The sequence below is a fragment of the Podarcis erhardii genome, assembly GCF_964252035.2.
Source record: "Podarcis erhardii genome assembly, chromosome: 14".
Taxonomy (NCBI): Eukaryota; Metazoa; Chordata; class Lepidosauria; order Squamata; family Lacertidae; genus Podarcis; species Podarcis erhardii.
The window spans coordinates 6,099,225-6,119,137 of NC_138503.1; the positions used below are offsets into that span (position 1 = coordinate 6,099,225).

The 19,913-nt window shown below is 43.0% G+C and overlaps 1 protein-coding gene across 1 annotated transcript in view; it reads left to right on the forward strand.

The window, feature by feature from the left end:
* The window catches only part of ADAM10 (ADAM metallopeptidase domain 10), a 50,816-nt gene that overhangs the window by 7,756 nt on the left and 23,147 nt on the right, over positions 1-19,913 (forward strand). The window contains exons 2-5 of the mRNA XM_081838896.1: positions 7,293-7,443; positions 9,347-9,465; positions 11,451-11,609; positions 19,677-19,780. Of these exons, the coding sequence (XP_081695022.1) occupies positions 7,293-7,443; positions 9,347-9,465; positions 11,451-11,609; positions 19,677-19,780 (533 nt within the window). The remainder of the gene's footprint in view (positions 1-7,292; positions 7,444-9,346; positions 9,466-11,450; positions 11,610-19,676; positions 19,781-19,913) is intronic.

The window sequence follows — 19,913 nt, forward strand, 5'->3', positions numbered from 1 at the left end:
TGTTTGGAAAAAATTTTTAACGATGTAAATGGGAGCGGGAGACGTGAGGGAGTCCAAAGAAGTGATGAAATTGTTGTGATAGAAGTAACATTGTTTATTATGTGTGCATTTATATTTAAAAACCTTAATAAATATTTATAAAAAAAAAAAATAGAAAAGGTATTTGCCACATGGCTCCCTGGAACCTGGAACCGAATGGCTACTTAGCGGCAATTTGTTTATTTTTCCATAGAGAATTTATTTGGTTTATTTTGCAATTTGTGGTATTGGGCGGGTTGTAACCAGCCATAGCAAAGCAGGTCATACAGTGGGGCTTAAAATTAGGCATGAATATGACAGTAACACCCAGGGAACTTCATGGGGATCTAGCGTGTCTGGTCATACAGTCATATACCACACTGCTTCTCAATAAGAAGAAGCTTTTTCTTTCACTTTGCAAAGTCACAGCTTCTGCCAGTGAGGGACCATGTCTCATTCTGTACAGTCATGCCCACATAACGTGATTTTCAAAGTTCTAATGTTTTTATTTCTGAAAAGGAAAGCACTTCCCTGTAAATGGTACAGGAATACTCATGCAAATATTTTAAAAAGTAGGATGATACTCCACCAGTTTGTTTTTTTAAAAATCCAGCATTATGATATTCTTTAAGAGACATGGTGACGAGAATTGCACACAGTATTCCAAGTGCAGCTGCATCACAGACTTGTATAAGGCCATTATGATATCAGGAGGCAGGTAGCGCTGGGCTTGCTGATTTGATCAGAAGGTTGGTGGTTCAAATCTGCGACAGGGTGAGCTCCCATTGCTCTGTCTTAGTGGCAGGAAGGTAAATGGCGTTTCCGTGTGCTCTGGTTTCTGTCATGGTGTTCCGTTGCTCCAGAAGCTGTTTAGTCATGCTGACCACATGACCAGAAAATCTGTCTGGACAAATGCCATCTCCCTCGGCCTGAAAGCGAGATGAGTGCCGCAACTCCATAGTCACCTTTGACTGGACTTATCCTACTGGACTTACCTATTATGATATTTCCAGTTTGTTTCCAATCCTTTTCCTAATGATCCCTAAAATATATTTCCCCATTTTACTGCTGCCACAACTTGGGTCAACTTCTTAATTGAGGTATCCACTATGACCCTAAGTTCTTGGTCAATCACCACCAACTCAGACCTCACTAGCATATATGTAATGTTAGGATTCCCCCCCACCCCCAGTGTGTATCACTTTGCACTTATTAACACTGGATCAGATTTATCATGTTAATGCTCATTCATCCAGTTTGGAGAGATCCTTTTGGAGTGCCTAACAGCCTCTTTTAGTTAAAAGCTACTCCAAGCAACTTTGTGTCATTAGCAGACTTTGCTAACTCATCTCCAGGAAAAGTTAGGAATGCTGCAGACTTGGGTTCACAAAACTGAAAAGCCACATCCAGTAAATCTCACTCACTGTCATAAATGGGCAAGACTGGAACAAAGAACTAGACCTGAATGTGTTTCTTATCTATTTCAAGAGATAAGAATGTTTGTTCGACTTACACACCTCCCTCCACACCAAATACACCATCAGATACACAATATCAAATTACAAAATGGGATACACAGCAAGGAACCCCCCCCAACCCTCCTTTTTGTCATAATTTCCAATGTGCTTTCCCCACCCCAGTGCTCAACCTGCATTCCTGGAAAAAACGATGCAGTAGAATCCAAATAAAGGGTGTAAACCATTATTCTTCTAAGCAAGCCAGCAAAAATATTATTATAAGATGAAGTGAAAGGCAAACAAGAAAAGAGGCACTGCTTTACTGCTAGAGCCATTTCACTTTTGAGATGCAAAAAATTAGAAGCATTTTAAATAATCAGGCAGTACAGGAAACAAACCTTTCACATGCTTGTGTTTGTTTGCAAACTACAATGTGCTTTCTACTTCACCCTGTCCCCGCCCCTGCAGGAGATAAACAATTAATTCAACTGTGTGAAAAAACTTTTCCTGTTTGCTTACTTTCCTACAACAATGAAAAGGTTCCCCTTCAATCCCCCCACCCGCAAGATATCTGTTGCAAGATTTCCACCCGCAAGATTTCCAGACTGGAAATCTCAACTTGGCCACTAGGTGGTGCTCCTGAGTAGCAAAACTGGTGATAGAATAATTTCAAACGCTGTGCCTGGACCAGCGGCATAGCATTGTTTGCTGCTGCCCGGGGTGGGAGTGTGCAGGCTGGGTAGGGGCTAGGTGTGGAGGGCGATTGAAACCTGCTGCACCAGCCTAGCGGACGCCACCAGGCAGATGCAGAGTGTGTACGGAACCCGCCATGCCAGCTCAGCCCTTGCCACCAGAGCCAAGGGGGCCTCTGCTGCACTGCCCACCCATGCAGAGGTGAGCCTGGCCAGCCAAGGGTCTTGGTGGGAAAATCTCCCCCAATGCCTGTCAAGAGGAGCACTGGGCCGGGCTACGCAAGGGTTGTCCTTTGCCTCCCTCCCTTCATCTGTGCCTGCTCACTGTCTGAGCAAGGAGCAGGCCACTGCTGGCTGGGTTGCCATTCAGCGAGGGGGCCAGGGACGTGACAGTGAGGCTAGGCCAGGTTCTGGGGCCCAGAGGCCTCAGACAGCAAGCAGGGCGCAACAGGGAACCCTGCATGGGGGCGCCTGGTTTACGCCCCCTCAAAATTGTGTGCCCAGGGCCACGACCCCCGGCCCCCCATGCTATGCCCCTGACATGTCCACCCTCTGGGGTTATTTGATTTTGACTGTTTTTACACACTAATACCACATCCTGTAGAATTCTATCAGTTACATTTTATCTGTACAATCAAAATGAATTTAAAGATTCCTAATGCTTTTTTGTGCAGCTTGAGCAGGAACAGTGAACAACGTTATAGTTACCGGTAATTGTTGTAGCTTGTCTTTGCTTACCCTACTCCTCTGCCCTGCTCACAGTTGTGAAGAGTATTATTACATTATGAATGGTCTGTGTCACCATTAAGAAAGAGAGGTAGGAATATATATGAGGATATCTTGACAGGATATTGTTAAATTCTCAAAGTTTTTAACCTAGCTCAAGGTTGTTATCAGAACTAGCCAGATGTTTAAATCAATCACAGTCAGTTCATCATTTGAAAAATAAGACTGCCTTGCCCCAAAATGGCAACTAGACATTCTGTTTTGGTGACTCTAACCTTGGTTTAAGGAGCCATTTGTTGTGTAGCTTATATACCTGAGTTTTAACACTGCTTTAAAGCCCTACGGCCATGGCCCTGTATAGCTGAAGGAGCGTCTCCACCCACCTTGTTCAGCCCAGACACTGAGTTCCAGCTCCAAGGGCCTTCTGACAGTTTCCTCACTGCGAGAAATGGAGTTACAGAGAACCAGGTGGAGGGACTTCTCCATAGTGGCATGCACCTTGTGGAATGCCCTTTTGTCAGATTTTTAATGTTTGATGTTTTATTGTGTTTTTAATATCCTGTTAGAAGTCGCCCAGAGTGGCTGGGGAGGCTAATAATAATAATAATAATAATAATAATAATAATAATAATAATAAAATTATTTATTATTTTATTGACCACACATTACAGAAAGGGAGGGTAAAATGCTTTCTTTAATTTTATTGAAATTACAAAAATATCCAGATTTAGGTGGAGCTGCCTGCAGCTTGAGCTGGTAAACGGGGGGGGGGGGGGGGAGAGTGAAAAATAAAACAAAAGCTAAAATCTGACATTTTGGTAGACAAAAGTGATGGTTACATAATTTGGGCATAACAAAAATAGCATGTACAGCCCAAATTTTATGTAGAAACAAAAACCACAATTTTTGGAGAAAAAAGTTGAGAAGAGAAAAGAATAACCATAGGATTAGTTCTTTCTTTTTAGTGCTGGTCAGTGATATTTTATTAGGTGCCCCATAAACCTTCTGTTCATATCAGTTGGAATATTATTTCCCCCACCCCAGCCATAGGTTTTGCATCACTAGTTCAACAAATGGTTTGGTTTGGTTAACTTGAAAAATGCTAGAGTGATTTTGCATCTCTGTCTGTATTTAAGAGCCAAGAGATACAAAAGTGATCATTTTTCTAGATTGGAAGAAAGTGAGGAAGAGACCAGGAAAGGGGGTTGCTAAACCTTTTTATAGAGCTCATTAGCCATGTCCACTTATTACTATTTAGATCAGTTTCATATCAGTGTGTGCTTGCAGCTCACGATCAAACCAGGTCTTGGATGACTTTGCTGTTGCTGTTGGTGGGTGGGTTAGGGGATGGGGGAGAGTTGCAATTCCACAAAGCAAAATGGTGTATCATGATAAAGCCATTGTTGGTAAGAGTGCTGTCTGAAAAGCTGTTCACCCTAAAAACTGGTGCTTTCTTAATCATTGAATTGCCTCCTTTAAAAAAACACAAAAAAGACAAAACCCCGTAAAAAACTAAAAATGTACAGCGGTACCTCGGTTTTCGAACGTCTTGGAAGTCGAACGTTTCGGTTTTCAAACGCCGCAAACCCAGAAGTAAATGCTTCCATTTTCAAACACGCCTCGGACGTCACACGGCTTCCACTGAGTCGCGTCCCCCCATTTTCTCTATTGAATTTGCAGGCTGCCCTTTGCGCCTTGGTTTTTGAACGTTTCGGAACTCGAATGGTCTTCCGGAACGGATTACATTCGAAAACTGAGGTACAGTGGTACCTTGCAAGACGAATGCCTCGCAAGACGAAAAACACGCAAAACGAAAAAGTTTTGTTCCGCAAGACGAATTTCCCTATTGGTTTCGTCTTGCGAGTTTGTTTCCTTTTTCTTAAAGCCGCTAAGCCGTTAATAGCCTCTAAGCCGCTAATCCGTTAATAGCCGCTAAGCCGCTAATAGCCACTAAGCCGCTAATAGCCGTGCTTCGCAAGACAAAAAAACCGCAAGACGAAGAGACTCGCGGAACGGATTAATTTAGTCTTGCGAGGCACCACTGTACCACTATATTTGCTAAATATTGCCTTGTAAGTATTTTGCTTTGGCCCTCTTATTCATTTGTGTCAGACTTATGTTCTAGTATCGTCCCCCCCAGTTGACTGGAAGTAAGGGAACCGAGGTTCCTTTTAGTATTTGCACATGTTTGGGGCCATGTGCTGTGAGACCAGTTAGGGAGGAAGTGGTTGCTGAGGCTGGGCAGTGAAGCGTACAACTGCCACCAAAGCAGAGACCGTTAACAACCGAAAAGGTTCCCAGAGCAGTTTGCAAAAATCAGTAAGTCAGGTTTGCAAATTAAAAGACACAACCCAAAAAGAAAAGGGCTTGGGAGACGGGCGGAGGAAATGCAAACTTGGGCATTTGTTCTTAGTCATGAAGTTCTTACTACCATCAGCTGGATTGGAAGCAGTTCAAGGAGAAGAGGTGCCAAACATTGCTGGTCTCTCAGATAAGCTGATAAATTGGCTGTACTTATCAATCTCTCCCTCGGATGCTGCATAATGGAATGGCTGCTTCTGGATGACAGTTTGGGGAAGACAAATGTCCAGTGGGCTTGGCTTCATTTGGGCAGGAGAAAAATAGTGTTCTAGCACCTTGACCACCAATATATGAACATAGGAAGCTGTCTTTGCTCCATCTAGCTCAGTACTTCTAGGATTTCAAGCTGGGGACCTGGAGGTGCTGAGGATTGAACCTGAAACCTTGTGTATGCAAAACAGATGCTCAACTACTGATCTACAGCCCTTTGTTATATGGCTGCACGTATACTTGGACAAGTTTTGTTTCTTTTATAAAACTTCCTGTGTTTGGTTCAAAACTTGTCGGATGGAAAATGCACACTTGAATTTGAACTTAGTTTCAATTCCATATGATGCCTACTCATTTCACAATTGGTGTTCTCTTTAAGCTCAATTCTCCCATGAAAAATGTCCTTAGTTCCTTTCACTCTTTAACGGTCTCTCTTGTTTTCTGCCATAATCCTTCTTACTGTATTGGCTCCATTTTATTCTGTCATCTAACCCTGGTTAGATTTTTCATTTTTTTCATTTTTATTGAGCAGTTGTTTTTAATTAGCGGGTTAACTCTTTTAGTAGATACAGTAGTCTATTCAAACTGAGAAGTACAAGCATAATCTAGTTCTCAATATTTTTAGGAAAAAAATAATCTTGGAAAGCTGTTTTCAGGCCAGATTATAATTTATCTGTACCTGTGGTAGTGGCCTTCCAGATTCTGAAGGAAACATCTTTCCCATCACTTGATACTGATTTTTTTTTTTTAATGGATATGCCGGGTAATGCTGGTTGATACCTGGCTTTCAAAAGTGTGATATATCACTAGCTAATCATCACAATATACTGATATATCACAATGTCTGAAATAAGAGTGGAGCTGTGTAGAGGCATTGGCTGGCTTCAAGGTTTTCCCCACATTGTGATTTTTCAATAGCACAAACCATGATTCATGGTACATTGCCAGGACAAAAATTATGAAAGCAATATCACATTATGGACTTTAAACCGGTTTTGGGCGATATATTGCTCAGCCCCAAGACTAGGAATTTAATTTAGTAATTTCTACATGCAAAGCATGTCTTCTGGGTCACTGAGCTGTTGCCCCTCCCCCCTTAGAAATATAATTTCATTAACCCCTAAGAGGTTCGGCTGATGGAAAGAGATTTGTCCGTGACTCTCCTTTCAGCTTCAAGTATGGGTGAGCACCTGTACCTTTGTCTTCTGTCTGTTGGCTTTGTTCTGCCCCAAACAGAGCACAGCTCAAAATGCTAATATTTATTAGTGTAATAACAAATTTCCTAGTTCTTCACCAGCAGATCCAGGGAAGGTTACAGCAGTTCAAAATTCAGAATTAAAAACATTTAAAATAGTACAGTCTCAGGCCAGGGTAAAGAGGTAGCCCAATGTGTTTCAGTCTAAAGGTTTATTCAGAAAGAGAAGTTAGTGTCCCTGTTTCTTTTTCTCTTTCTATTGGTGATTGGCTTGGTAGGTACTTCCTAGTGTGTATTTTATAGTTCTGAAAAGGACAAGTTATCTTGACTGTCTATTGAAAATATTTGATATTTCTTAATCTGAAGTAATAGTGTTTGGAATAAAAAATATAAGTTATAAGCAACATCTTAAATGTATTTCAACATGCTTTGGAGTTACAACTGGTACATGCAAGAATATCGCTACCATTTGACGTTGAGTTTGTATTAACAATCTCAATTTACTTTTCTAAGCAAAAGGTTTAGAAAATTAAAGGAGAATGAAAATAGAAATAGTTTGGGGAAAGAGCTTTTCCCTTATTTCTGTAATGTGCCTGGACTGACTGATTTATCAATCCACTGTTTTGTTCACAGGTCAATACGGAAATCCTCTAAATAAACACATAAGACATTATGAAGGCCTGTCATATGATGTGGATTCATTACACCAAAAACACCAGCGTGCCAAAAGAGCAGTATCACATGAAGACCAATTTTTACGCTTAGATTTCCATGCTCATGGAAGGTAAGTATTACATCAAGCTTATTACTTTATAGCCCTTAAATTTCATCAAATATAAAGGAACGATAAAGAATTATCTTAATATTAACATTGCATTGTACTTAAAGTTGTGGTTCTTGGCTGTTGAATTCCTTCAAGTTTTTCGTTCAATGTGTAAAGGGACTTAGCACTTTGGAACTTTTTTCAGCAACCTGTAGGCTTCAAGACTTAAGTTTTCAGGAACTGGACAGACTTTGACTAATCTGGTTTACAGTCTGGGGCACAATGAAATCTTCTCCTTTGTATATACATAGCTGGTTTTTCATCTGTTAATGTTCAAGGTTGAGGTGCTGAAGGAATGAAGGATAAATTGCTCCTTGCTGCATACATTTATAAGCCAATGCAGCCACAGTGCTTTTTAAAAAGTAAGCTGAAAAAAATAACACATGTTTGTTCTCTTTTCCTTTACTCTTGCTTTGCACACCACTAGCTCTATTCTACTCACGTTTACCAAAACTAACTTTCAGAAGTTTATCTTATAAAATTCAAGTAAATGTAATTTTAGTGGATGGTTTCTGGGTAGAAACCGGGTGTGTCTCCATCTATCTCTTAAAAAAATAGTCAGTTGTGTATTTATAGTGTTTAGAAATCGGTAGTTTATTCCCATAGTAGTAAACCAGGGATAGGGGACATCTGACCTACAGAACAAACTTGATCCACAAGGCAGTTTTCCTGTAACAGGTGGACTGGACAACCTAACATCAATACTAAATGAAAAGCGAAATTCATTTTGGGAAAGCCTTTACTCTCTTGTGTGGTTCTAACTGTGACTTTCCTCTCCGTGTTATGGTCTGGGCCTGCTTGTCTGTTAGCTTAGTTTCTTTTAGTTAGAATTACTAACGAGCAGAAGTAGATGTAGGCCCAGCTAGTTAATAGACCGGATTACTGCAAAAGAGCTTTATCCTATACTTGGCTTCTTGCCGGAAATGAAAGAGCAAAGAGAAATTGCCCTGCTCTAACTGACTAATAAAAATTTATGGATTTCTCCAAGATTTCGGGGTTTTGGAGTGAGAGAAAGCTCACTGCAAATTGTCTTGCTTAGATCTCCCCACCCCCAGTATTTTGTCCCCTGCTTATAAGATTTTGCCAAGTGGTACTGTCTCTTGCAGCTTTAATCAGAGCAGTATTCCTAATATGTACTTCTAGGCAGGGGGCAGATGTTTTCCTATAAGTGGTTGAAATAGGAAACCTAAAGATTATAATAAAGGAAACCGGGAATGCATGGCTGCAGTACCAGATGGTATTTTGGGATAATTGGGCTACATTGATGGCCTATGAATATCAAAGAAGGAAAGTATTTAACAAGATTCAGGATGTTCATTCTCACTCACACTCTTAACAGCTCATGTTCTTGAGATATTTTTGTAATTGCAGAGCTATATGGCCTGTAGCTTAGTGGTTGAGTACCTTGTTTGTATGCAGAAGGTCCCAGATTCAGCCCCTGGCATCTTCAGATAGGGCTAGAAGAGAATGCCATCTGCAACTTTGGAAAACCCCTGCTGCCCAGTGTAGTCAGTATTGAGCTGGTTGGACCCAATTGTCTGATTTTGTAGAAGTGAGCTTTGTACAGTCATACCTCATGTTATGTCCGCTTCATGTTACGTTCTTTCAGGTTATGTCCTGCGGCAACTTGGAAGTACTGGAAAGGGTTACTTCCGGGTTTCGCCACTTGCGCATGCGCAGACACACAAAATGACGCCATGCACAGAAGTGGCGAATCGCAACCCTCGCGTGAGCAGACACGCCGCTGCGGGTTGTGCTCTTTTCATGTTGCGAATGGGCCTCCAGAACGGATCCCGTTCGCAACCAGAGGTACCACTGTATGTTCCTTTGTTTACATTTAAGTTCTGTTGTCTTCCCTTTACAGACAATTTAACCTTCGAATGAAAAGAGATATGTCTCTCTTTAGTGATGACTTCAAGCTAGAGATATCAGATAAAGTACTTGATTACGATACCTCCCACATATATACTGGGCACATTTATGGTAAGTTCAATCATTTTGTATTTAAAAAGTTTGTTGTTGTCTTACGTTAGTGATAAATCTGTTTTAAGTGTAATAGTGAACAACAGATCAGGTCACAATAGGTGAAATATTTTTGGAAAGTCCACCTAAAAACTGCCTCTAAAAGTTGCAAGTAATGTGGATTTAAGCTGAAGTGCTCTCTTTCCATTGGTTTTTTCAAATCGCATAAGCTAAAGCTGCTTACCTCAGGGCAAGCCTCACATCTGGCCTACTGCCTTTAACTGAAGGTGCACTATGTGTGCATCCTGCCTGCATGTAGCACCCCTTCACTGTTTTGACTGCACCCACTACTGGAGGACAACCTTCAGAAGATTGGCTCTGAAGGAAGGTGGGCCTTGGGCTCAAAAATATTCCCAATTTCTGTATGAGACCTTTGCACCAATGGAGAAGAGGTGTAAGTCATCTTTCAAATTAAAGCCACTTCAGCAATATTTAGATGGCCAAAGGTTTCTGAACTACAGCTGCTATTAACCCTGGCAATTGGCCATGCTTGCTGGGGTTGATGGGAGTTGTTGTTCAGCAACAAAAGAAGGGCCAAATGTTCCTCAAACCTGGATTAAATAATTTATTTGTATGAATTTATATGAAGTACCTTTGTTACTTGTGTTAAAATCCAAGCATGGATCCCTGTTATGCATTTGAAACGAATAAAGCCACACAAATAAATTCATATAGCACATGTTGCACTCCCACACATGCAGATACTTTGCATGTGTTTTTCAACCCTAGTTGTTGAAGGGGAAATGATCTTTATGGAGATACACCTAGGGAGGATTAAGTGATCAATTGTTATCATCCATAGATGGAATCAGGGCAAAGGATTTTTTTATATATATAAAAATTAGGGTCACACTACATGTATCAATTGACCTACCAATGCTAGGATGTTTGCTGTTACCAAAAAATAAAAATAAAATAAAATAATAAAATAAAAAGAGTTTATTGGCCATTGTTAATGTAGCTATCACCTTCTGTACTTTCCTGCATTTAATTTCTTTCTGATTGCACTGTTTACAATTCTGCCACCACTACCAGCTATGTGTTTATTTTCCTGTAACACTTGAAGGCATCTGAAGAAGTGGACTGTAGTCCATGAAAGCTTATAGCATAGTAAATTTGTCAGTTCTTAAGGTGTCCCACAATTTGTTGTTTAGCTATAGCAGACTGACATGACTTAACCTTTTGGAAATTATTAGAAAGGAAGCCTTTGCCATTCCTTCATAGCACAAAAAGTCAGCAAATCAGTAAGTGGCTTGATGGTGTCAGAAATATCGCAGGACATCTTGTTTGCTAAAACTCATTATTTGTGTATTGACAAATAATGTTCACAAAGTTAACGTTAGGAGTCTTTTTATAGATAATTGAGACGTGTGTTTTTTAAACTTTTGGAATACGTTTAGTCAACATCTATCAAAAAGACATCCTTTTCATTTTTCTGTGACTTTAAGGAAAAGGCTTGTTAAGAGAGTGGGAATTTAAACATTAAAGTACTGACCCTGCTAATGATGTTTTCACTATTTATTAAAACTAATGATAAACTGGAATTCTACAGTTATGTGCAGTTATGTGTATTACTTTTTTGTCTGTTTGCCACCTGATGAAAAGTGGTAAACAATTTCAGCAAGATTGGCCAACCGAACTATTATTTTCAGAGGTTAAATCTGTGACAAAACCTCATGGTAGAGGTTTTATAATAAGCTGGTTAAGCATTCATATAAGGGTCACATGGTATTTAATACAATATTTTTAAGCAACTGGGATAGCTCTGCAACTTTCCTGCTTTGAGCAGAGCATGTTAATGGTGGTTAAAGGAGAAGACGACTGGCAGGGGAGGGTATCAGTTGTTTGCAAGCATAGTTTAAGAAGCTTAATTATTGGTGGTTGATGCCTGAGTATGAAAACTGCCAGTGCACTTTTTTCTTTAATCTTTTATTTCTCCCCCAAAGGTGAGCAGGGAAGCTTTAGCCATGGATCTGTTGTTGATGGAAGATTTGAAGGATTCATTAAGACTCACACTGGGACCTTCTATATTGAACCAGCAGAAAGATATATTAAGGACAGAGCCCTGCCTTTTCATTCAGTCATGTATCACGAAGATGATATTAGTAAGTATTTCCGTTTATCATGTACAGTGAAAATAATCAGTACAGCACAAATATCCTAAAATGGTGTGACACTTGATTTTTTATGAAAGCAAACCGCGTGAAAGCTGTTCCCATACTCATGTAGGCATTCGCTGTTGTGCTACTGTGTAAATATATGATAAAAACCATGAATCTCTTTGACTGCAAGTGTGGGGATGACAGATGCTTAAGGGCTAACTTATGGTGGGGTACAAACAACAACAGCAACAGCAACACCACCACCACATGGGAAGTGATATTACACATGTATCCTTGGTCTGGGATACCAAAGTGTTAGGGAATGCATGTAACTGAAGAGTGACATCACAGCTATAAATTGCCATAGGTATGTTGTCTTGGAATGTTATATCAGATGTGTTTCTTAAGCAATAACTATTAGTATCATACAAGATAAAGGGTGTGCAAGACCTGCACATATTTTGTAGGTTTGTCCTAGTAGAAGCAATGTGAGGAGTTAATTTTCCTTAGTATTTTAATTTATTGAATATGTTGCACTGGCTGTCAGTCTCTGAAATTAAATGTGTGGCTTAGCAGTTCTAGCGATTGTCCATGTCTTGAGGATAGCATTAGGGAATCCTGGAAGGATTTTGCCAGCAATTAAGCTTTCCTTTGTTGTGTTCTGTTCTCTGTCCCTTTCCATGACCCCTTTGTTGTCTTAAAAAAGGGCCAGCCTAGTCTCTTCATTAGGGAGGACAAATTGGTGCTAGTGTATACTGGGGCCATTGCTCTGGCTCCTGCCAACCTTGGTTAAAAAGCTATCTGTTCAGGGAGTGTGTCAAGAACTTCTGGGTTCAAGTGAAAGGAATGGATAGTACATTTCTTGAGATCATATTACGGAAAATCAATAGCCAAAGTTGATAAGTTAAAAAGTTAAAAAGATATAGCCAAACATAGTTCAAATCAGCTCCTATCTTCCACCTTCATCAACTTCTCTGTTGCCTCTGCTTTTTTTTTTTTTTTTTTGAAAGCTTCCTTGAGGTTCCTGTTTGTCTTCAGTTACCTCCTCTTCTGGGATCCCTACCCCTTCACCTCCTTACCTCAGATTCCTTCCCAGTTCTCAGCCTTCTTTGCAATGCTACTGCCCTTAAAGTCTGTATTAGGGTCTAATCTCAGGCATTTTCACCTCTCCTGGAAAGTGCATGACCAACATTCCATCAGCTTTGAGCTTTAGAATGTTTATGAACAGGCCTTGCCATCACAGCAGCTTAGTTAATGCTGTTAGTCTTCACTCATGAGCTCAGATACATAATACAATCAATGACCAAAATTCTCATTGCACTGTTCTCATTTTGCAACTGGCAACGCACCTTTTGAGACTGGTTTGAGATGTCCGGGAGCCACCTTTGTGCCTAGCATCTCCAGCTGCCTGTATGCTGGGCACCGCTCTGCCCCGCGAAACACCTGATTTGCCAAGCAGAGCAGCAGCAAAAGTCTCTCTCTCCCCCTCTCCCTCTCCCAAAGGGCTGGTGGGCTCTACACAGCTGCTGAGCTGGCCGGTTCCATAAGTTTGAGCCGGCAGGAAAGAGGGCACTCTCCCCGCTGGTTTATTTCAGCTGCATCGAAGAGAAGTTTTATTTCTCTCTCTCTGGGAGATTTTCTTCTCAGCATGCCGTGGGATTAAAATATCCAGAACTTTATTGAATTCAGGTGTAGGTAAGCTTTGGCATAGGCCAGGCTTCCTCAACCTTCGCCCTCCAGATGTTTTGAGACTACAATTCCCTGCTAGCTAGGGATCATGGGAGTTGTAGGCCAAAAACATCTGGAGGGCCAAGGTTGAGGAAGCCTGCTAGGCATTGGGCATTTGTCACTCTCAGCCCCCTGCTGAGGTTCTGAGGCATGATAGGGTCAGTTAGGGGAAGATGGGTCCAATGCAAAATGCAAATTTATGCAGCCGGACCCTCTCCAATTTGCTGAAGGGAGCTCTGTGGCCTTTCCTCCATGCGCTTCTGACACTTGGACAGACTCCCCTCATGACCCCTCTTACCCTGTTATTGCCACCGCCCTTCCTTGCTTTCTGCCTTCCCGATCTTGCATTAACGATGGACATGTGGGGGGCTTTGGACAGGGAAGTGAGCACTCATTTGCTCTCTGAAGAGCTCAGCAGCTACTCTTGGGATAGCAGTGCCTTGAAATCTTTTTAGAGAGAGAGGGAAAGGGGAGGAGAAGCTGGAGCCTTTGAGGGGAGAGAGAGCCAGGAGCAGCCACTTTGCCTTGAGATCTCACATCAGTACAGGCAAAGAATTTTTCTCAGCTGCAGAACCTCCCCCACCTTTACATCTAACCCAACTATACCTACTCTGCTATTAGTTTAGCAGCTGGATTGGAAGCAAAGTATGGAATTGGCAAGGCTACAAAGGAGAGGTAGAGATAGAAGATACTACTGCAAACCCAAATGTATGGGACCAAAACAGCTTGATGTTCCTGTTTAGGACATTCATTTTGGAAAACTAGTTTTTATATAAACAGACCACCTTGACTGTGTCCATCATTTTGTCTGAGGTTTATCAGATCAAAATCAAATTCAGTTGACAGAGAATAAAGTGAATTTAGTGAGTGTTTGATTGTGAGAAGTATTGATTCCTGTGCTTTGAGGCACTCTACACTATGGGAAGGTAACAAGACCGGCATCAGCTGAGAAGATTGTTTGAGATAGACAGAATCTGTATTTCTAATGGATGAGCCTGTTGGTTGCCGGATCTTTCAGTTTTTGGCAGGAATATCCTTTTAGCAGGCACAACAATGCAACATATGTTTAGCATCACAATGAAGTCTTATTCAGAGTTTAAACAAAAGCCTATTCTGCAAGTGGGGATCTTCTTGTCCACTTTCTACAAAGCCCTTTGTCCATGCTGCAGTGAAATTGGTGGCCAGGAAAAGGTGACCTTTCTATTCTAATTTCAAAATATGGTGAACTATTTTAAATTCTTACTCTTGATCTTGATTCATACTTTTTATGTGAGTGATGTTAAATATGTAAGTGATAAGGGTTTTTTCTTTTTAAAAAATCCTTTCTATTCTGTTTCGAAATGAATTGTCTTCATTAACTAGTACTCGTTCTTTGCCGTAAGCCAGTGGTTTTCAACCAGTGTGGTGCGGCACCCTGGGGTGCATTGAATGATGGTCAGGGGTGTCAGGGGCAATTTTCCTTCTCTCCCCCCCTCTAATGCCCTCTCGCATCTCCTCGCATCTCTGCCTCCCAAAGGCTTGCACAGCTGTTTGTTGCAGCAGCCCTGCTGCCACCCAAGATAAGGTACTGTGCTTATGTTCACCTTTGGCCAGTCTCTGTTGGGCCACTAAAGCTGGGGGCATCCTTTGCCCAAGCCCCTGTGGGGTAGCAGGAGCAGCCACCTCTTTGGGGGGGCAGCTCAGAGACCAGGGGTGGCTGCAGCGGCTGCCCAGAGAACTCCGGAGGAGAGGAAAGGAGGCTGAGGGAGGGTGTTCAAAAACGGGTAAGAGGCTGTCAGCTTTGCAGGCAAGGGGTGATATAACTGGGCTCCTGAGCACCACAGGGGTGCTGCAGAAAAAAGATAGTTGGTCGAGGGAGTCGTGGACTCAAAAAGGTTGAAAACCTCTGCTGTAAAGCTGTGTTACGAAATGCAGAAATCACTGAAAATTTTCTTGTAGAGCAAGATTTGCAGTTTAACCGTGGCTTTTTTATATACTATTGGTACTAAATAAATGATGGGTGGTAGGAAATGGGACTGCTTTGGGGCTTGTTGGCACATTTGATTATACCCCCTTTTCTTTCATATGTTCAGATCAGAATTAAAAGCTGATAATACAATCAGAATTGTAGAGTTGGAAGGGACCCTGCGGATCATCTACTCCAACCCCCTCCAATGCAGGAATATACAGCTGTCCCTTATGGGAATCGAACCTGCAACCTTGGCACTATCAGCACCATGCTGTAACTAAGCTATCGAGCTGAAGAAAGTTTAAAGAGAAAAGAAACTATCTAGCAGTAGATCTAGATCAGCACCCATTCGAAGCTGTGATATTATGAAGAGAATATTGATTAATTGGTCAAATTGCAAATGCAAAAGCTGGTATATATCTAATTTTAGCATTAAGTAGTACTTTGTTAAATATTTTCTAAAAATAGCTTGACTGAATCCTTCCCCCACCAAGTGCCTTGGATTTGCTTTATATACTTGTTTGTTATGTCATAGTGTTTCTTAATACATACCAGGAAAATGAAATAATAGTCATAATATAATACAGTGAACAGTATTCTTGTGAAATGATATTTTTAATGAGAGAAGATGTGAATACTGGAGCTTTCAAATTCTATTTTTACTACTTTAACTGTATTTCACCTTATTGTAGAGGATTGCAGTTGGGAAAATAGCCACCTGGAAGATTGTGCTTGTTGAGACTAGATTTGGTCTCGTGACATTAAATCATGTCGCAGATCTACAACCATGTTTCAAGACAGAAAAGCTCCCACTGAAATCTGGGCATTTTGCATAAAAATTCAATTTCCCCTGAGCTTCAGGATCCAAGGTTAGGGGCAGGAATGCATTGAATAAGGTGAAGTGTGTCCTGCTGAACTCTGTGCAAGTGTGACCAAACTCTTTCTGGCATCATCGTATAGAGCAGTGTTTCCCAACCTTTTTTGGGCAAAGGCACACTTGTTTCATGAAAAAAATCTCGAGGCACACCACCATTAGAAAATGTTTAAAAAATTAACTCTGTGCCTATATTGACTATATATACAGTGGTGCCCCGCAAGATGAATGCCTCGCAAGACTGAAAACCCGCAAGACGAAAGGGTTTTCCGTTTTTTGAGGCACTTCGCAAGATGAATTTCCCTATGGGCTTGCTTCGCAAGAAGAAAGCCTATAGGGAAATCTCCGGGGACCTCTTTTAAATGCTGGCGGTGGGGAGCAAAGCCTTCCCCCCCCTCCGGCCTTCAGAAGAGGTCCAGGAAGGCCGGCGGGGGCCGAAAGGCTTTGCTCCCCACCGCCAGCATTTTAAAAGCAGTCCGGGATAGCAGGGAAGCGCTTCCCGCTATCCTGGACGGCTTTTGAAGGCAGGCGGGGGAGCAAAGACTTTTGTTCCCCTGCCCTCCTTCAGAAGAGGTCCAGGACCTCTTCTGAAGGCTGGCGGGGGGTGAAAGTCTTTGCTCCCCCCCGCCTGCCTTCCTGGGAGAGCGGAGAAACGCAGCGTGTTTCTCCGCTGTCCCGGACAGCTTTTGAAGGCAGGCAGAGGGGAGCAAAGACTTTTGCCCCCCGCCCGCATTCAGAAGAGGTCCAGGACCTCTTCTGAAGGCGGGCGGGGGGCAAAAGTCCTTGCTCCCCCCCTGCCTGCCTTCCCGGGAGAGCGGAGAAAAGCAGCGTGTTTCTCCGCTGTCCTGGACGGCTTTTGAAGGCAGGCGGGGGGAGCAAAGACTTTCGCCCCCCGCCCGCCTTCAGAAGAGGTCCAGGACCTCTTCTGAAGGCTGGCGGGGGGCAAAAGTCTTTGCTCCCCCCTGCCTGCCTTCCCGGGAGAGCGTAGAAACGCAGCACGTTTCTCCTCTGTCCCGGACGGCTTTTGAAGGGGGGGAGCAAAGACTTTCCGCTCTCCCGGGAAGGCAGGCACGGGGGAGCAAAGACCTTTGCCCCCCCGCCCTCCTTCAGAAGAGGCCCTGGACCTCTTCTGAAGGCGGGCGGGGGGCGAAAGTCTTTGCTCCCCTCTGCCTGCCTTCAAAAGCTGTCCGGGACAGCGGAGAAACACACTGCGTTTCTCCGCTCTCCCGGGAAGGCAGGCAGGGGGGAGCAAAGACTTTCACCCCCCGCCAGCCTTCAGAAGAGGTCCTGGACCTCTTCTGAAGGCGGGCGGGGGGCAAAAGTCTTTGTCCCCCCTGCCTGCCTTCCCGGGGGCTTTTAAATCGCCCCGGGACAGCGGAGAAGTCCTCCGCTGTCCCGGGGCGATTTTTAAATGCTGGCGGTGCACTTCTTGCAGCTGGGTCCCAGGCCCAAGCTGGGCGGGCGAAACCCCGACGGATGCCGGCCTGAGGCGCGCCTAACCCTGCCCCGCCGCAGGGTCGAGGCCTAGCCCTCCTCCAACTGCCCTGCTCCCCGTGCCCGTTTCCTCCGAGGTAAGTGGCTCCAGTGGAGCTGCCTTCCGCCGCGCGCGGACTGGGCGCCCCGGGAAGGCGCAGCGGTGCCCCGACCGCCCCCTCCGCCTGCGCTCGCTCCTCAGCCGGGCCAGCGGAGCACCGCCTGCCCAGCGCCCGCCACCCAATCGCGCGTCCTGGCGGCAGGAGGAGGGGGCGGCGTCAGAGCCTGTGAGCCGAGGCGATGTGGGCTGGGCCTAAGCGCTGCCTCTGCCGTCGTTGCTGCCGCTGCCGCCATAATGCTTGTTTGCTTTCAATGAGTGTGCCCTCCCACGGCACACCAGGCAACGTCTCGCGGCACACTAGTGTGCCGCGGAACACCGGTTGGGAAACACTGGTATAGAGTAGTAATGGTGACGCAAGTAACCTCCAGCCCTAGAAGTCGTAGATGACGTGTATATTTTGTATTATAGCATCATTTACTTAATTGGGATGGAAAAAATAAACCCCAAATTAATATATATTGCTTCTCCTTCTTTGACCGAGTTCAGGTCCAAACAAACACATGAGTAATGCCAGTGTTCTTCTAGAGCATGAGTTCGGCATCTTACTAAAGGGCTGGCTAACCTTGCAGATGCTCCTGGACTACAACTCCCATAATGCCTGGCTGTATTTTTAAAATTTATTATTAAATTATTATTTTTATTGGCCATGCTGCTTCTTTGCCTCAAGAATACTACCTGAGAGCCAGTCAGATTACCTGGTCACTGGACTCCATGCTCTGGTAACCTCCCAATTAGACTGTTGCAATGTGCACTATGTGGGGCTGGCCTTGAACATGATTTGTCAACTTCATCTTGTCTAAAATACTGCAGCCATGTGATCAGCTGGGGTTTCATGTAAAATGTACATGACCTCTGCTTTGAAACAGCTGTATTGGTTGCCAGTTAGTTTCTGATCCCAGTTCAAGATGCTGCCATAAAGCGCTAAAGTACTCAGGCCCGAAATATCTGAATAACGACCTCTTTCTTTACAGATCCTGTCAGATGTTAATATGTGCAGAGAGGGCCTACTTGGCAGTTTCATTGCCCTCAAGAATCATGGGGAGGGGGTGGCAGCCCAGGAGGGGGCATAATGGGTTTTTGTTGTTTGCTGAAGACACGCCCTTTACCTTGGCCTTTGACAGATGAGATTTTTGTGAGGCCACCTGTATCGCCTGATACATATCTCTTGGTTTGTTTAAATTCCTTTATTAGCTTCCTCTAGACGAACCATGAGCTTGTAACCAAAGTCTGCTTTAGAGTTTACAGCTCATGGTCTTGTCCATAGTGAGACAAACCACAAGCCAAAAAAAATGGACAACCTTTTAAAGTGAAACCATGGCTTAACCTCACAGGAGCTCCAGAGGAGGAGCACAGTATCCACACTCTCTCACATTTATAGTAAGCCATGTTAGTGTTATATGTGAATGAGTCCTCTGCTTGTGCAACCTGCTGGTAGCAGTGGCGTTTGGGCCTAATTATTACTCATATCAGTAATAGCTAAGTTGCAGCTGGAGGCACTATTTAACATTAGAAAACAATTTGTAAATAATTGCAGCCTTGTTGTGAGCATGCGGTATCAAAGCATGAACATCTCTTTATTGGCTCCTCTGTGTACATACTTACTACCTGATTCTTCTGTCCCTCTCCAGTATGCAAGCTCTTAAACGCTGCATAGTCAAAACTGACATAGTCCTTATTAAACTATTCATTGACATTAGTTAACTCTTTTTTCCCTTTTTAGTTACTTTGAAATCACTGTAATCTTAAAATAGGATGTGTTTGTTTTAAACAAGGAGGGAAATGGATATCTTAAGTTCAAAACGGCTTATGCAGGAAACATGCAGATTGTCTTCACTAAAAAGATTTGATAGTAACTTACAAGTATTAGGCAGATCTGTCACTAGTTTCATAATTAAGATCCAACTAGTCACTTGGTTTGTGTTCTAGGATACCCACATAAATATGGACCACAAGGTGGCTGTGCAGATCATTCCGTATTTGAAAGAATGAGAAAGTACCAAATGACTGGTGTAGAAGAGCCCATGAACCAGGTATATAAATATAATCATTTACTCCTGACCCCCACTACTCCATATTAGGATGCTCATAGCTTTGTAAAGGAACTTGCATTCTTTAGCCAGAAGCCAAAGAGCTATTTACTGTAGCCATGACCAAGGATCATGC